Source organism: Odontomachus brunneus, unplaced genomic scaffold, assembly GCF_010583005.1.
Source record: "Odontomachus brunneus isolate Ranch 3 - 2012 unplaced genomic scaffold, Obru_v1 Obru_scaffold_015, whole genome shotgun sequence".
In the NCBI taxonomy this organism is placed as follows: Eukaryota; Metazoa; Arthropoda; class Insecta; order Hymenoptera; family Formicidae; genus Odontomachus; species Odontomachus brunneus.
In genome coordinates this window covers 2,134,123-2,153,021 of record NW_022639465.1, presented here as the reverse complement: position 1 = coordinate 2,153,021, position 18,899 = coordinate 2,134,123, and the positions used below count along the sequence as shown (strand labels likewise).

Below are 18,899 nucleotides of genomic sequence, written 5' to 3'. Positions count from 1 at the left end.
TCATATTGTTCCTGTAGATAAAAGAACAGAGCAAAGCAAGAGTAGCCATAAAATATATTAGTTGTAGATGGAAATAGATACTACTTCCTCTCACTCGCTCTATACTCGATATCGTAAGCACCCAATAGGTTTGTTCGAGTTGCTTGTACTATTCACACTTTTACACCTAATGCCCGTTGCACACTAGTGCACCTCATACAATACAAATTTTCCAAAATACGTTCTGAAGACGCTTTTAGGACGGAGAGATGTCATCAGAATATTTTTAGGACTTCCTTTGAAGATGTAAGCTGTCTGAAAATAGCTAATATCCAATAAGTTTATTCGCATTAATTGAACTTTTTACACTTTCACACTTAGTGCACATTAATTCTTTAGAGGTTCTAAAAATGACGTCATGAGTTCCGTTCGTGTTAAGCTTGTATCAGATTATGGATTAAGATTGAGATTGAATTAAAAATTGGCCAATCAGAGTAAAGTTCACCAAACTTGAGCTTAGTAAATTTTGCTCTGATTGGCTAAATTTCAATTCAATCTCAATCCTAATCTATAGTCTGATACGGGCTTTACGAGTGTAATTGCAATTTTGATATACTTTTTACACTTGATCCTAAGCAAAAGTGAAAAGTGTATCAGAATTGCATTTACACTCGTAACACGAATGGAAAACATGACGCCATTTTTAGAACCTCTAAAGAATTAATGTGCACTAAGTGTGAAAGTGTAAAACATTCAATTAATGTGAATAAACTTACTGGATATTAGCTACTTTTAGACAATTCACACTTTCAAAGGACGTCCTAAGAATATTCTGATGACGTCCCTCCGTCCTGAAAACGTCTTCAGAATGTATTTTTGAAAATTTGTGTTGTTTGGAGTGCACTAGTGTGCAACGGGCATTAGATGTAAAAGTGTAAAAAGTACAAGCAACTCGAACAAACCTAAGATGATCTTAAATATAAGATCTGATTATGAATTCCGCCCATAGAGCATTTTTTGAAAAGAAAGGTTTAAATATTAATTCAACAAGAGTGTAATGAGTTATCGAAAAGTCAAGCTACATTTTAATTTTTTATTAATTTTCAAGAGTCTAAATGTAAAAATGGGCTCTGTACTTACCTTCATCGTAATATAAGAAATATAATAAAAAAATTCATGATGCAACTTTTCTTCTGTGAAAAGTAAAACTGTTGAGTGTAGATATCGCGAAAGTGCAACTTTAACTACACTAAAGTACAAATATTAATTAAAGTGTGTTCGACTGGCCCTGGGTTAATCGCTCCGAGAGCGATTAATGACGTCATAAGTCTCTATTAGCCAATCATAAAGCTTATAAGTACTTGTTCGACCAATAAACGTAGGCTGAATAACCCATTGGGTTAACCCAGAGCCAGTCGAACATGCTATTAGAAAATATATTATCCATTCTGAATACAAAAGTAAAATCCGCCTCTGTATGTACTTTTATCATAATATAAAAGGTACGCAAAAAAAGTCTTATGCTGAAATAAGCATAATGCAAGTTACAAACGTTGAATATAATTTTATAAAATACCAAGTATAGTTCGCAGCTCTCTGTGAGAGGTCTCTAGTTTCACTCCTTCAACGTTTTCCGGTGTACTGGATGCATCTATTGAATTCCGTCTATATATGATTTAATCGATAGTATTTCTATTCGCCATATTGAAAGTCTCTTTCTCGTTGTCTTTCCTTCGTGTGCACGTGGTAGGTATGTACAATTTTGTCTTTATTATCCAATTTCTCTTACTAATCCTCTAAGGCGAGATATTTTTCTTTCAACATTGTATTGATGTATTCCAGATGATAATTGATGTTTTGTTAATGTAAAAATAGAACTTTCTTTTTCTTGAATCGTACTTGAGAATCATCGACACTATCACAAGCCTTATGTAGTTTAACTTTGCACACATCACCTATTTGAACAAGAAAATATTCATAATTATGATACAAAATAGTCGTTTAATAACCATGACTGTTACAGAAAACCCAAGATGTCGTCGCATTTGAATTGGATGATAATTCGTAACAACAATGCCTTCTTGCTTAAGAAGCGCAACATCAATAAGCCATTCTCAACGGTTGGTAACTTGCAATATTTTATAAACATAGAAATATTACATATTTTTTAATAAGTTGTCTTAATAAGTATGCAATAATAAATTAAATGGGAAATATTTAGGAATCCAACAACTTGACAAACTTAAGCAGTTATCGTTACTCTGGATTGATCCACCGTAAAAGCGTAGGTATTGTTGATACACCTGACAAAAAGGGATTCACTGTTGTCTACAAGAAGGCTAAGGCAGTTAACAAACCTGCCAAAACTACTGTGAGGAGCACAATGAAAGCTGGAGCTCGTCGATCTCTTCATAAGTTGAAGACTTTGCTCACAGCAAACAAGTATTGTGTAGACCTTACCAAGGTATAAGAATCATACAGTGATTACTAATTGTGATTTATTAATATTGATTTATGTAATAATGATTAGTAATGCTATAGCATGATATGTTTTCCAGGCTGCATTACGACGAGCCAGTGCTGTGCTACGTTCTCAAAAACCTTTACCTGCTAAGAAGACACGAACAGCTAAAAAGGCTGATTAATTTGTATATTTCATTAAATATATGTTTTAACGTAATTTTTCATGCAAGACATGTTCTGTAAAGTAAATGAACACTAGCATTTAAAAAAAATCTTTTAAATATATTTGTTTTATATTAATATTTATGTTATAATATATTTACTTTAATATGACAATATTTATACTCTATTGAGAATGAACTGTGCTGTGCTCTTTACTTTGCAAATGTGTCTAAAATATTATTTTTCCATGACTATAAGTAACACATTGTATAAATATGCACTATTAAGTAATTCATCTATATTTTTGTATTAGGTAAGCAAACTAATGTTTTATTTATAAACATATTGTGTTCTATCTTATATAGTTTCTTTTTCTATTTTCAGATTTGTATAAGAATCAGTAACACAGTTTTACTAATCATCACTGGCCAGTAAGAGATATTCATTAGGTAAATTTTACTTTTTATTTATACAAAATGAAAATACTAGGAATAATAATTTTTTTTATCAAGATTTATAAGTGCCATGATTTTATATTTTATATTTGAAAATATAACATGATGTAATATTATTATCACCAAGATCTATGAATGCTGTGATTTCTCAATTTGCTACTGCTGACTCATTTTTATTAAAACTACATTCTGTATGAATAATATAACTTTTTATACAAGTTACACAATTCGTTTATTTTTCAGATTTGCTAAATTTCTTCAAGTCCTGATAATTAAATGGCAAAGATAGTTTCACAGGTAATATTTAGTTATTGTGTATATTTCTTATTTACTGCATAGTAATGCATGAAGATATGATGAAATATTCCACCAAGATTTATGAATGCTATGATTTATATAGTATTTGCTAACTGATTATTACTTACATTGATTTAAAATATTAGCAAGTAATAATTTTATCTAACGTGACTTTATTTTATTATTTATCTAGGTTGTCTGGGGAGTGCACTCTTCTCTTCATAAGGCAAGATTCTAAAAGTATGTAAAGATATACTTTTCAACATTATTTAGTATTTTATATTTGAAATTAGATTAAATGATGTTATTAATATCACCAAGATCTATGAATGCTATGATTTGTAAAGTATTTGCTAACTGATTATTATTCATGTTGACTTAAAATGTTAGCAATTAATAATCTTATCTAACAAGATTTTATTTTATTTAGGTTTGATGCGCATCCTTTTCTTCATAAGGCGCGATTCTAAAAGTATGTAAAAGTATATTTTTTAACATTATTCTGCATTTTATATATGAAATGAAATGATGTTATTATTATCACCAAGATCTATGAATGTTATGATTTCTTCATTTGCTACTACTGATCTATTTTAATCAAAATTACATCTCGTGTGAATGGTTTGGCTTATTAAAAATCATATAATTTGTCGTTTATTTTTCAGATTTACTAAAGTTCCATAAGATTTTCCAAGTTCTAGTAATTGAATATCAAAAAATGGTTCTACAGGTAATTAGTTATTGTGTAGATCTTTCATTTACTTTGTAGTAATACACTGTATTCAGATACAATGAAATATTTCTTCAAGATTTATGAGTGTCATGATTTATATAGTATTTGCTAACTGATTGTTATTCATATTGACTTAAAATGTTAGCAAGAAATAATCTTATTTAACGAGATTTTATTTTATTATTTATTTTGGTTGTCTGGTGCACTATTTTCTACTCTTTACAAGGCAAAATTCTAAAAGTATGTAAAGATATATTTTTTAATATCATTCTATACTTTATATTTGAAATTAGATGAAATGATGTTATTAATATCACCAAGATCTATGAATGCCATGATTTATAATGCATTTGCTAACTGATTATTATTCATGTTGATTTAAAATGTTAGCAAGAAATAATCTTATCTAACGAGATTTTATTTTATTATTTATTTAGTTTGTCTGGTGCACTATTTTCTACTCTTTACAAGGCGAAATTCTAAAAGTATGTAAAGATATATTTTTAATATCATTTTATACTTTATATTTAAAATTAGATGAAATGATGTTATTAATATCACCAAGATCTATGAATGCCATGATTTGTAAAGTATTTGCTAACTGATTATTATTCATATTGACTTAAAATGTTAGCAAGAAATAATTTTATCTAACGAGATTTTATTTTATTATTTATTTAGGTTGTCTGGTGCACTATTTTCTCCTCTTCACAAGGCAAGATTCTAAAAGTATGAAAAGATATATTTTTTAACATTATTCTATACTTTATATTTAGAAATTAGATGAAATGATGTTATTAATATCACCAAGATCTATGAATGCCATGATTTGTAAAGTATTTGCTAACTGATTATTATTCATATTGACTTAAAATGTTAGCAAGAAATAATTTTATCTAACGAGATTTTATTTTATTATTTATTTAGGTTGTCTGGTGCACTATTTTCTCCTCTTCACAAGGCAAGATTCTAAAAGTATGAAAAGATATATTTTTTAACATTATTCTATACTTTATATTTAGAAATTAGATGAAATGATGTTATTAATATCACCAAGATCTATGAATGCCATGATTTGTAAAGTATTTGCTAACTGATTATTATTTATATTGACTTAAAATGTTAGCAAGAAATAATTTTATCTAACGAGATTTTATTTTACTACTTATATAGGTTGTGTGAGAGATGCATTTCTTTTCTTCCTAAGGTGTGATTCTAAAAGTACGTAAAAGTATATTTTTTAACATTATTCTATACTTTATATAAAATTAGATGAAATGATGTTATCGTTATCACCAAAATTTATGAATGCTATGATTTTTTAATTTGCTACTACTGATTCATTTTGATCAAAATGAAATTCCGCGTGAATAATACATCTTATTAAAAATCAAATAATTCGTTTACATATTAATTTACTTTTTAGACTTGCTAAATTTCCCAAAGTCCTAATAATTTAATGACGAAGATGGTTCTGCAGGTAATTTTTAATTATTATGTTGATCTCGTGCACTGCATAATGTATTAATATATAAATGTGATGAAACACCAAGATCTATAAATACTATGATCTGTAGGATATTTGCTAATTGATCACTATGTAAAATAATTTATAATTTAATTAAAGAAATATAACAATGTTAAGACAATTGTTTTACTATTTTATTTTTATCTCAATTTTATAATTTCTTAAAAGTTACTTTATTTTTTTTCAAGAATACAAAATTTTTTGTTTCAGATTGTTCATCCTTTGGATATGTTTTAACTGAGCAGCTAATATTTTTTAAATTCGTGAAAATATACTAGTTCTGAAATTATATAAATTGTTAATGATATAATAAATTAATCTTTAATATATAAACTCGTATTTTTTTCAATATCCTAGTTATAAAATTCCCAATTGCAAAATCATCAATCCCGCTTATTTACTTGGTCTGATATAATAAAATATATAGTCTATATTAAAATTGCATGTATAGAATTTCGCCGACAAATTTCCTATTTTTAGGCAACTGAGATAAATATTGTCGTGGCATCCCGGGGTGCATTGACGCGAAATAAGTGTGATAAATTGCGTGTTTGCGGTGACTAATAACCGAGGGCGAGCGGCTTCCCAGGTTGATTAGTAGTAGCAAGGCCATAGAGACTCGCACGTGTATGTGCAAGTTATTTCCACGTCAATCCTTTTGCTGAACTCGTCATGAAGAGAGAAATCGCAACGGCTCGTGATTGCGGTTCACCTCGTTTGCACGCTGTTAACTGCGCCGCTAACGAAAGACGGACGGAATTACAATAGTAATGCGTCGCGCTATGATGTCTCCTCGCCGTTCAACTGAATAACGCGCGAGCTCGAAGCAGTAAGGCTTATTAATTTAACTTGTCGTCGCGACCGTCTCGCCGTCGTCGCAACTGCTGAGAAAGCTGCAACGATCGATTCCTCGGAAACGTCTATTAGCATGTAAACGCTATTCGTGAATAGTAACTGCTGAGTGTGCCCAGGGATGCTTAAATTTAATCGAGGTACCAATACCTCTGTCTATTTATTGTCAAATACGATTGCATCTGTTTCAAGATTCTAATATTAAACATTTCATTAAAATTTGAAACGAACAAAAAGACCAACGATAAAGTTGTAAAGAAACGCAGAGGATATTCTAGAATTCCTTGCCCTCTTTTCTTCTGAATCTCAAGACAAATGTAATGATATGCAAGGAAATAAAAGCTTTCCGATCAGACCAACGCAACGGACCCGTTTTGCAAATGCAACTAGAATTTAAGTACGGATCGTATAGAACAAATGTGTTTCTCTAGAATTTTTATTTGGGGTTTGTCTTGACGAAAGAAGAAAAGAAAGCTCGAGGCGACATTCTTTGCGGGTCGCGAGACTCGATAGGATAGAAGAATAAAATGTATAAAAAGTAAGATATAGCATTAACAAGAGACAGAGCGTGTGTGGGTATGTGTGTGTGTGAGTATGTGTGTGTGAGAGAGAGAGAGAGAGAGAGAGAGAGAGAGAGAGAGAGAGAGGGAGAGAGAGACGCATAACGAGAGTATATCAGGTTCTTCAGGAAAGACTATAATTGATTTTAAGCTGATAGCTCGACCAAAACAAATTGAGAATTATCGTGTTTGTCACGCAATAATGAATAATGAATAAAGCGAATTATTGATAATTAATAAGAGGAAAATAAACACATGTAAATTTATCGTAAAATAATTTTATCATATTTAAATTTTATCATATTTAGATATTTATGCATTTAGATTTATGCAATACTGCATATTACATCAGTCCGTGTCGGAAAAAAAAATCAATTATAGTAAATATCGATTATATCTGTATTCGATTAAACATATATATGTTTACATATTACATATTACATGTTACATGTTTACATATTACATGAGTCCTACACAAGTTTGTCAGGCATTTCGATTGGCTGTCGGATAGAGTCTTTTTAACTTTTCCACCTGACATTCTAGAAGTTTTCCTTCTGATAGCCAATCAGTATATTCAACAAATTTGTCGTACGACATGTGTAATATTAGCTTAATGGGAGATTCATATAACGTCCGACATCCGATATACGATCGTCCGATACTGGATAGAAGAACAACTTTCTAAGGCCGGTACAATACGTCATTTATCGGGGTTGCATGTCGGAATGCAATCGATGGTTCAATGAGAGAGTTTATTTTCCGTAACGAGTTATCCTCATTGGACCATTGACTGCGTTTCGACATTTGACTCCGATAAACGACGCATTGTAGAACCGGCCTAATGAAAGATTCAATTCTCCATAGGCTTTAGGTCGGCTCCACAGTAGTCGTATTGTAGCATTACAAGTCGCAAGAGATTGACCAATCATAATCGAATGTGAGAAAAATAATCTACTATGATTGGTCAATTTTTCGCAATCTGTGACTTGCAACGCTACGATACGACTAATGTAGAATCAGCCTGAATCCTTCGTAAGCGTGGAGTCCTGTGGCGCATATTTTCGCGTAACCGCGTAACCAATCGCATCTTTCTATTCTTTTAGAAGTTCCAACAGAAACACTAAATGTCGCAATTTATTGCTTACGCGCTTACGCGATACATGAGGAAAATACATATCACGGGACTTCATCCTTAGAGTGTTGTTTCATTTGTCATACAATGAAGTTTTTGAATATACTGATTGGATTTCACAAGAAAGAGCTAATCATATTCATTCCCTCATTGAGCGCTAATGGAGAACTCACACCGTATTCGACATCCGACGTACGACGATCCGATATTCTATAGGAGAACTAATGGAGTATTCAATCTTCCTGACTCGATAACCAATCAAGCGTCACTTTTCCGTAAGGACGATAATCGGTCAATAATCGGTTTGAAAGTATCGATTCTAAGCCATAATCGAATTACAAAGAATCGATTAAATAATTGCCTCTATCGGGAAGAAATAATCGATTATAGATATAATCGATATCGTGCATCTCCATTGTCTATATTTCGTGCTAGACCCGGCCGGCAGCTGGCGGAGAGTGACGGCCGGAGTGAGAGAACAACGCCTCTCCTCTCGCAGCGCGATTTAATGCACGTGAGTGTACATACATACGTGCATTCATATATACATACGTACACACACACACACACACATACACATATAGATGTACACGTACATATGACATATATACACACATCTATATGCATATACAGGGTGTCCCGCCACTACCGCATTATCTCTTAAGGACGGATTCCTGAGGTAATTTGAAGAAAAAAATCCTAATGCATAAATATCGAGGCTATAATACTTTTCCAATTATAAACGATTAAAGTTGATTAAAGTTGAAGATTATATTGGCTAAAGTACGCGCGCTCAGGTACAACACATAATAATACAGGTTGCATGCACATAAGTGAGAATTTGCATAAGATATGAAATTAGTTGTAAATCTCTGAAAGAAACGTCAAATGTGTGACAGCTTACTGATTTTCATAAATGTATTGTGTGTGAATTTTATTCATAACATTTTGACGAGATTGTTATTATTTGCGATATGTTTATTTAAATGATAAAAAAGGTTATTATTACATATATTGTTGTATAGAACTTCCGTATCAATATTTGGAAAAGGAACGATGTACATGCACCTGTACCATTGTGTGTTGTACCTGAGCGCGCGTACTTAGCCAGTATAATTGGTCAACTTTAATCGTTTATAATTTGAAAAGTATTATAGCCTCGCCATTCTTGTATTAGAATTTTTCTATTTAAATTACCTCAGCAATCCGCCCTTAAGAGATAGTGCGGTAGTGACGGGACACTCTGTATACGCATACATACATACAAACAAATACGCCCACATATATCTACAGGGTATCCCGGATCACCTTCATAATCTCTCGTGAGGACGTAGAGCGAATTGAGATGAACCCAAAAGTCCCATACCGTTTTGCGATATTCGCAATAATAGTCGAAATATTAATTAAAGAAGATTGACGAATGATCACGCGCGATATGGTAGAAGAGCTGCAGTGGCGCCGTCTACCGTCGTATACTTATACATTAAGTCAAACTGAACAAAACAGTCCTCTATCATTTTGCAAATGACCACACAGATTTTTAGATATTAATTAAAGAAGATTGACGAATGATCACGCGCGATATGGTAGAAGAGCTGCAGTGGCGCCGTCTACCGTCGTATACTTATACATTAAGTCAAACTGAACAAAACAGTCCTCTATCATTTTGCAAATGACCACACAGATTTTTAGATATTAATTAAAGAAGATTGACGAATGATCACGCGCGATATGGTAGAAGAGCTGCAGTGGCGCCGTCTACCGTCGTATACTTATACATTAAGTCAAACTGAACAAAACAGTCCTCTATCATTTTGCAAATGACCACACAGATTTTTAGATATTAATTAAAGAAGATTGACGAATGATCACGCGCGATATGGTAGAAGAGCTGCAGTGGCGCCGTCTACCGTCGTATACTTATACATTAAGTCAAACTGAACAAAACAGTCCTCTATCATTTTGCAAATGACCACACAGATTTTTAGATATTAATTAAAGAAGATTGACGAATGATCACGCGCGATATGGTAGAAGAGCTGCAGTGGCGCCGTCTACCGTCGTATACTTATACATTAAGTCAAACTGAACAAAACAGTCCTCTATCATTTTGCAAATGACCACACAGATTTTTAGATATTAATTAAAGAAAATTTATACATTATAATACACAATCATGTAACAATTTTCTTTAATTAATATCTAAAAATCTATGTGGTCATTTGCAAAATGGTAGAGAACTTTTTTGTTCAGTTTGACTTAATGTATAAATATACAGCGGCAGACGGTGCCACTGCAGCTCATCTACCATATGAATTATTAAAGAAGTTTGGTGAATGATCGCACGTGATCATTCACCAATCTTCTTTAATTAATATTTCGACTATTATTGTGAATATCGCAAAACGGTATGGGACTTTTGTGTTCATCTCAATTCGCTCTACGAGAGATTGTGAAGGTGATCCGGGACACCCTGTATATATATGCATACACATGTATACATATAAAATCATGGGGTTTCACTAAAGATAGGAAACGCTATTCCGAATAGCCGTGTCTCGAATTACGGCGATTCCCGCAATTGTGTGAGACCACCTCGTTTGCGTGCGGTGGTGCATCGGGATCTCGTTGAAATTATGACAATTAGCACAATTAAAATTGGTTCCCGACTAATTTGGATTCACGAATCGCCATCTCGCGTGCACGACACTTACGGTCGCATACACACGCGCGACTGATACGTACGCATCACATATTGTGTGCAAATATCGCGAGTGAATTGACGCTGCGGCGCCAACAAGGAACTCAATCGTAAAAATGACGAAAGAAGTATTGATCTTTGCGGTTAATATGAAAGTTCACAATGTCCGGCCGCTGACACGCCTATGAACCGAAGCTCCCGTAAAAATGATCATCCCCGGAGGAGAAAGGATCAAACGATGAGAAGAGATCTCGGTGTAGGGTAGAGAAGGACGTCATTCGCGAAAAAAAAGAGGGGTCGACTCATGAATAATGCGGGGGTGAAAGCCGGCTGAAACAATTGCCGGGCGTCGCCCTACTCCAGAAATTACATCGTCAGATTTTCCGCGAAATTAAAACATTATACCGGGTGCCCGAGGCATCGCTCGCGTTTTTCACCGGCCACAGATTTCTTGGCGAAGAATTCCTTCCTTTGCGATCTCGTCATTTCCAACATTAAATATCTTCGTAATTGAGCGTCAAGCGAGAGCGCCGGTAAAGCGCATTTATTTAATGTCGGATCAGGAAAATATGGTTTCCTTATTCATCCTGTGAAGCCCAACTTGCCAAATTTCTTTCACCTTTATTCACCTTTAATACAAAAGTTGTAACGCGATATCGAAACGGGTCGTTATTCCGTTCTCGTCTCTTTGCGCCTCTCTCCGTTAAGTTATTCGTGCATCGTAAAGAATATATTTTCCGCTCCAACAGTTCCTACGTATTTCTAGTCGATGATAAATGAAAAAATGTCGACACCCCGTATATCCCGTTCTTGTCTACCACGGCCACTCGTCATCCCGCTCTTTTCCGCGGCCCTCTCCCACTTACGCGATACATCGGTTCTTCCTGGCAAGAGCGCGAGAAAAAAATCGCCGATTATGCGATCTGACTGACGGCGATACGGCGCGCCGACGAGGACACTTTTCCTCGGGATTTAGTGGCTCGTTCTTGCCGAGGACGAAATTGCACGGCTGGCTCGCGCCAGGCAGTCGCCGAGCAATTTCTAGGATAATGTTGGCTCGGTTATTAAACGCCCTTATGGTCGCCGTAGCAGCCATGGGGAATGTGTTGTCCTGGAAATCGGGGGATTCACACCGTGCGAGGATGTCGCGCGTGGCGCAAACAAAGGTAGCTGCGCGAACCACAAAAATCGTAACTACCGCGCAGTAGTCGTGTGGAATAAGAGCGAAGTTGAAATTTATCGAGTTAAAGCAGATAGTTTTCCAAGTTGCCTGCCGAGCTGCTTTCTTGCATTTTTCAAAGTTTCCGAATTCGTGCCGCCGCTCTCGAAAACTCTTGTTCTATTTATTCATCTCTTTCTGTCGCAGTTTTGTGTCTCTAGCTTTTAAGGGGACTAGGAAGTTTTGAATCTATAAAAAATCTAAAAAGTTTGATTCGTTAATACAAATATAGGAAATTAATGAGGTATGAAATTCTTTTATAGGCTATTTATATTTTTATGCTATACATTAACGAAAACAATAAAAAAGTATTTACAAAATTAAGAAATATTAACATATGGAGCCCAATTCATCCCGTGGTATAAGCTGTGCGGTATAAGCAGTTCTATAGGAATTAATGTTGACCAAATTGAGATTGAATCGAGACAAATAATATTATGTTTCCGGTAACAATTAATAAGATAGCAGAAAAAATATATAATATCGAAAAAATTGAATGTTTTTTATCAAAATTTAAATAAATTACATTATAGAGTCATTATTTAGTCAGATCCGTAAAAAAGTCAGAGTACATTATTTAATCAGATCCATAAAAAATTTAATGTTCTTTGATTAAAAAAATTTATATCAATATTTTCGTTTTTTCTTGAATTATGCCTGCAAAACCGTTGAAAAATATAGTTTTAAGATAAACGCGTTTAAAGTTTTCATATAATTTTTCAAGGTGGAATATTTTACTTACATCTTAGTTAGTAATTGTGCCTGAGTTGTAAAATAATATTTCTAATTATACCTTTTTTTCAACTTCAGCTCGCTTTTTTTTGACAATCCTTGATTTGTTTGTTGCAAAAAGTGCGTCGATATCCGCGATTTGAGGCGGCCCTTGCATACTTCAACGGAGATGTATCTTCTATTGACAGGTCACTCATTATATCAAGCCATTGTGTCTTTCCATTATTAAATAAAGTTACATATGTAGCAACAGCTACAAGGTTGGCTCCGTCGAAGGAATATTGACGAGACATTTTCCATTTTCCACAGCGCCATGGCGCGACTATGTCGTCGGCTTTCAGATCGTCCGCGCATCGATTCACATTTTCCATTGTCCTGAGCTTAATTTTTCGAATTTCTCAACTTAACAAACGTTGGAATACGTTTAAAAAGTCACATCATCCGAAAATGCAGAAAACTCAAAATCTTTTTTTTCCGAAATTTCAAATATTTTTGTTTCCTTTAAAGAAAGAACGATACACGATGACTTTCTCGTGTTACGTACCTGACGCCTCTTGAGTAAATCCCAGCTTCGGGTTATCCCCCTTGCCCTATGCCTCAATGGTGTTGATTGCTTATCTGAATATGCATAATCGCGACGATAATGACAGCGCTTGGGCCGAACACTCGGATATGCGGCGCGCATACGTAACGAGAGTGCAATTCCCTTATGCGTTCGCATATGGACGATCGCCGACAATGAAGCGATCATCATCGCTTACGCGGAAATTCGACCCTCGGCCTTTTAGTTGGCAGGTCAAATATTTATGGAAGTCTAGTATTTTCTGTTCACAGTTCGAATTTTGCCATCAGATCGGATAATAAAAACGTTCTCGATCTTTCTTCGCTCTTTGTGCTTCGATTTTTTCTCGCGATACGGTAACTAAACATTCAACTTTCGCGAATTTCCATTCGCGCCCGCGCGTCTAATATTTTCTTTCGCACTTTTACGATTTTCATCTCTCGCCTTTGTCGGATATTCCTTTATATCCATTTTGCGCGCGTTTTGTTTATTATTGCGATGCATTTATTGCTCTGATGGTAAAGCCGCGGTTTTATCGTTAGATTTTACGGCTGCCGCTGCGAGTGTCCGACTTTTTCGATTCATCAAATGTGTTTATATGATAATATGTTCGATACCGAAGTGCGTATTTATATGCGCGGCAGAGAAAAGGATCCGCAAAAACTGACGTGAGCGGTGTAGAAATGTTACCAGCGCGAGCGTGCGGTGACTCTTTTCTTTATATTCTGCGATCGTAAAAATACGCAGAAAAATACGAGGAACAAGCTGTAAACGATGCGCGTTATTCTGTATCGTGTTCGTTTTTTTTAAAAGTTGCAATTATTATCATTACCATTATTATTATTATTAATAGCCTTTACTTGCAATTGGATAATAAAACGCGAAGGCTATTGATATTTACTTTGTCATTTAGGAAATTCGATCAAAATGGGTCAAGGATAGAGTAATGAATGACAAGGGCTTTAGAAGCTGCACGTCCATGAGATACACCAATTTGCACAAGACATCCGGACCAAATATATGGTGTGCTCGATCCGACCTTTGTCTCCGCAAAGCGACATGCATCATGTATGCGTGGACGCGCGCCTGACACTTAAAGGTCTTTTTGAGATATACGAGGGCCGGCTTTTTCTCACGTGTCAACGTGATCAGATAAAAAAGACAAAAGAGAAAACGGAGGAAAATGTACACAGAGAAAAAGAGATCTCTTTGAATTCTTAATAAATTTTATTGTATCTAGACAAACTTGATCATTGAAGTGGTCCAAAGAAATTAATATTTTAATCAACAAATACGATTGTTTGGCTTTTTAAATAATTCTATTGTTTGGCCAAATAATTTATTATTTGGTTCACAAAGAAGAAAATTGATTCAAGTGAAGCGATTGTTTCAATTAGTTTTTTCATTTGATTAAAAAAGAAAACGAGTTTCCATAATTTTGTTTACACTGAAACGTCACTGGCATAACTTTCAGTCTGCAAAAGGTAGACCTAAAATTCTTGAGGGAACACGGTAGAGGGTATCTTTCTTTACGACGCATTATGACGCAAGTTTCAGGTGTTGTTCAACTTTTGGCAGGGAAGGACATATTTTGTTATGAGTGCCGCGTACATATCGCATTCAGTGGAAAGAGAAATCTGATATCAATAAATTGAATTGGCCGCCTGATGCTAATCTAATCGAGAACGTTTGGGCATACGTCAATAAAATTTAAGATATAACCAATTAATATATTATTTGATTGACCATCTTCTTTAAATAATAGTGTTTCTTCCATCAAACAACATAATTAATGAAGTGAAATGATATTTGACATAAAATTATTTGTTCAATCAAATGAATCAAGTAAATGTTAATTCCAAAGAAACCTTTTCCTCTGTGCATGACGTTATGGATAAGAAATTTAGATTTTTCAATGGGAACTGAAATGATTGCAACCTTTTTAAAATTTCAAAATTATACACGATAAACAAGTTGGGAATAAGGATGACTTTTTCAAAACTTAATCAGAACGCTTTGAGTTCCTTTTCTTTTTGTTTATTTGTACAATCTCTTGAACTTTAGTTCGAGAGAACCATCGAGACCTCGTTAAAATCACTAAAGTAACATTTTCTCTTTGTCCTGTCAGTACTCGCAGTCTCGCGTGAGAGGAAAGAGAGAGCGAGAGGGAGCGTAAAAATGCGCGCGCGACACCGGAGACTGTATCTTGCTATGAAGAGGAAAAAGTTTGCGCATCCTGGCATCGTTTTTTGCGGCGTCTGGACATAATAAAATAACGCGAGCAGGGCCGTATAACGAATTGAATTTCTACAGGAATGACCCGAGGCACACTTCGTGGAAGGGTTTGGACAGATATCCTTGTACGCAAAGTTATAATAAATTCAAAGCGAACGAGGACACGCGACCACGGTTCTCGGGTTACGTCTGGATTTTGCATGGAATATTCCACGCGCGAATTCAAAGCCCTTGCTTCGTGCTAAAAGTGTCTAAAAGCAGGCTGCTAAAGTACGAGTCGCCGCCAGGTGATACTGAGTCGCGGGTAAGAATAGAACGCGGGATTTCTCTATCGCGACTTTTCTTCGGAGTTTCACGAATGACCCGCCTTGGAAGTGCACACACGACTTTACCGTGTCTGCTTTGTCCTAATTTCGTCGAATATTATCTTCAGCTTTTGTCTTTACCAAAGTACGCGATTGCGTGTACACGTAGAAAGATATTATACTGCATTCAAGTAAAGTAGCATTTTATGTGTCTTGCACTAAAAAGTATCAGAATAAAATGAAAAATATCTCACAAAGTATTTATTTTTCGGTCGTTTTATTTGAGTACTTTTACATACAGAATGTGTGTGTGATTAGAGGAATTAATTTGTATTAGAGAAACTTTATGATTTTATCTAAAAAATTAAAATAATCTTGACAAGCCTCTCCAAAGTCACTTTAATGTCAAATGAATATTATCATTCTTTCCTTCTTGATATAATTTTTGTATAACACATTTTTTTATAATATCCTGTTTGAGAGATCTAAATTGTACAACTAGAGTAATATCCTGTTTTTAAGATATTTGAGATATACAACTAAAATGAAACATATATTCAATATGTTCATATACATTATACATATTATTTATATTATATTATTTACGTTATATTATTCATTATATTATACATTATATATCATATATATTATATATATGATTATATATGGCTATACAGAGACAAAATTCATATTGTAATATTGTAATTCATATGTAATCATATCTTTTTGGGATATTGTTCCCAAGTGTGTAAGATGTTGAAAAAATGTACAGACCGAAAAAATACTGTTTATGTAACATTTAATCTTTAACACAAAATGGAGAAACTAACGAAATTTAAACAAGAAATTTCTAAAGTAACTCGACAGTTGATATATTAACGATAATTATGCAAAATATGCGGTCAATGAATACTTTATGACTAAATGTCATCCATGAATATGCGCATTCGTTCTTCGAATCACTTAAGAACTCATTTTTACATATTGTCACTTCAATAGTTGGACTCTTTATGTTCACTTTGCACGAACAAGTAATGTTCACCGAATGTCACGACGTTGTTCTCGGCAATTTGTCACTTGTCGCGATCTCAAACAAGCTAATACAAAGAAACATGCGTGAGCTTACGCGTCACCTTATCTATTATTGCATCAGAAAGGATAAAATTCGTTTCCGCACGCATTAACATAAATGTCGACGTGAATGAAAAACACGGCAGATCATTCTTCATCCTTTTATGTCGTTTGCAAAAAAGACCGTTATATAATATCGCGAGCGTTTATTTTAAATAAATTTGTCGATTATACATACACCCAGTGCTCTTCCATTTTTAGAATTAATCATATTCGATCTTCGCGCGAAACGTGATCCATTTCTACATTTCGAATATATTTACGATATATTAATTTGACTAGCGCTACCGAATGAAGCAATAACCGATAATTGGGTTAATTAGTCGTACAGATAGTCAGCAAAACGCTGGACAGTTCAACTGTGTCGCTGTTAACCGTGTCGGATAATTTATTCGTCGGACGCGTAAAAATTAGCGATTGATAAATGAGTGTACAAAAATCTCGTATTTGAAGCAAGCACACATCGCGGGCGTGCACGTGGAGCGAGCTCTGTTTCAAAAGTACCGAAAGAATTAAAGCTTGTAATATTTTGGCAGTCATACGCATCGTAATTGGGTTTTGCTGATGGGATTATAAATTTTACACGGTACTTTTCGCACTCCTGCGGTACTCATCCGCGCGATTGTCCTTCGCGAATAACGCGAACACTTCAACGTGAGCCGGCGCGATACGCTGCTAGTCATTCCCGATGCTGCAATTTATTAATGATGTTAATTCTAGGCGGAACAAAGGAAATATCTCGCTGGCGGCTATCGATATTGCGTTTGTAAAATATGGATTATGCGCGAGATGTCCGTAACAGGTGCACGAGCGGCCTCTCGATATAATAATACAATATTCTATGTCCCATTATACGTCGAGCCGGATAAATTTATTACGAGTCATAAAATCCTGCGCGACAAACAGGCCGTGTGCATTCCGAAGAATGCGGCCTGCGCAAAAAAAAAAAAATTAATAAATCGCATGAAACTTGCAGACTACATATATTCAGTTTTACCGAGAGAACTTCTATCCTTGTTAATTAGTTTGAACTAATAGCCGCTCTTATAGCAGCGAGTAAAATAACGTACGCACAATTTTTCCTTATTACATGAAATTGAGGCGAATTATGCACCGGCGCACATGAGAGAAATATGATATGTGTTTTTAACAGGAGCGAGTCTCAAACGAACATTTTTTTTCCAAGCTAATACTATTTCACATCCGCTTTTCCTTCTCCTCGTTATGCAATTTCTATTAGACGGAATTTCACCGCGATGTTACGCAACTGTGAACCTTGTATGGGGTTACATCCTCGTCGCCAATTGGTTCGGCCAACTTGAAGCTTTGACGGGGATGCGAAGCCTTCGCACAGATCTTATGCAGCTTGCGCAACGCGCTAACTCGCTCAGTCTGATTTTTTTGCGAGTCACCTGTTTTCGCCCGGAACGGAAGCAATAATTCCCCCACGGCCAGCGGCGAAGTTAACGAGATACGAGCTACGCCCGTTAACTTAACACCGGCCAAATATTATTTTTGCAATTCCCGCTGAATCCCGCTAACGAGCGCACGCTCAGTAAAAGCGCTGACGCTCTTTCTCTCTCCACCTTTCTCCGCCTCTCTCGTCTCCTCTCTTTTTCTCTGCCTTTCTTCCTTTTTCTGCATCTCCATTTCCCTCTCTAATGTCGTACGTGCGTTAGATTCTCTCAACCATCAAACGCATTGATCCGTTGTTTTGTAATAATCTCGACGTATAAATACTGGCTGAACCGAATATTATGATTTTTGGTAACGAGAAAAAGAGAGAGAGAGAAAGAGAGAGAGAGAGAGAGAGAGAGAGAGAGAGAGAGAGAGAGAGGGAGAGAGAGAGCGCA

The 18,899-nt window shown here is 35.0% G+C and overlaps 1 protein-coding gene across 3 annotated transcripts; it reads left to right on the top strand.

Moving 5' to 3' along the window:
* The first annotated feature begins 1,574 nt into the window (after positions 1-1,574).
* On the top strand, positions 1,575-5,946 carry LOC116841401 (60S ribosomal protein L28). Of its 3 annotated transcripts, XR_004377551.1 has the most exons (15): positions 1,575-1,729; positions 2,003-2,099; positions 2,201-2,443; positions 2,538-2,627; positions 2,989-3,053; positions 3,303-3,356; positions 3,550-3,596; positions 3,787-3,828; positions 4,022-4,086; positions 4,527-4,574; positions 4,771-4,818; positions 5,017-5,064; positions 5,263-5,310; positions 5,516-5,569; positions 5,828-5,946. XR_004377551.1 is itself a non-coding variant. In XM_032809281.1 (4 exons), the coding sequence occupies exons 2-4, from the start codon at positions 2,013-2,015 to the stop codon at positions 2,622-2,624; spliced, it is 417 nt and encodes a 138-aa protein (XP_032665172.1). In that variant the 5' UTR covers positions 1,575-1,729; positions 2,003-2,012; the 3' UTR covers positions 2,625-2,659. The 3 variants fall into 3 exon arrangements, 2 of the variants coding, with proteins under 2 accessions (XP_032665172.1, XP_032665173.1); XM_032809281.1 differs by lacking the exons at positions 2,989-3,053; positions 3,303-3,356; positions 3,550-3,596; ... (6 more) ...; positions 5,516-5,569; positions 5,828-5,946 and having other exon boundaries at positions 2,538-2,659; XM_032809282.1 differs by lacking the exons at positions 2,989-3,053; positions 3,303-3,356; positions 3,550-3,596; ... (6 more) ...; positions 5,516-5,569; positions 5,828-5,946 and having other exon boundaries at positions 1,660-1,725; positions 2,538-2,659.
* Positions 5,947-18,899: the final 12,953 nt, after the last annotated feature.

Excerpts from the sequence above, each read along its gene's own strand:
- LOC116841401 (XM_032809281.1), top strand. The coding sequence starts at position 2,013 with ATGTCGTCGCATTTGAATTGGATGATAATTCGTAACAACAATGCCTTC. Across the intron at positions 2,100-2,200 it reads TCAATAAGCCATTCTCAACG|GAATCCAACAACTTGACAAA; the intron begins GTTGGTAACTTG and ends GGAAATATTTAG. Across the intron at positions 2,444-2,537 it reads ATTGTGTAGACCTTACCAAG|GCTGCATTACGACGAGCCAG; the intron begins GTATAAGAATCA and ends TATGTTTTCCAG.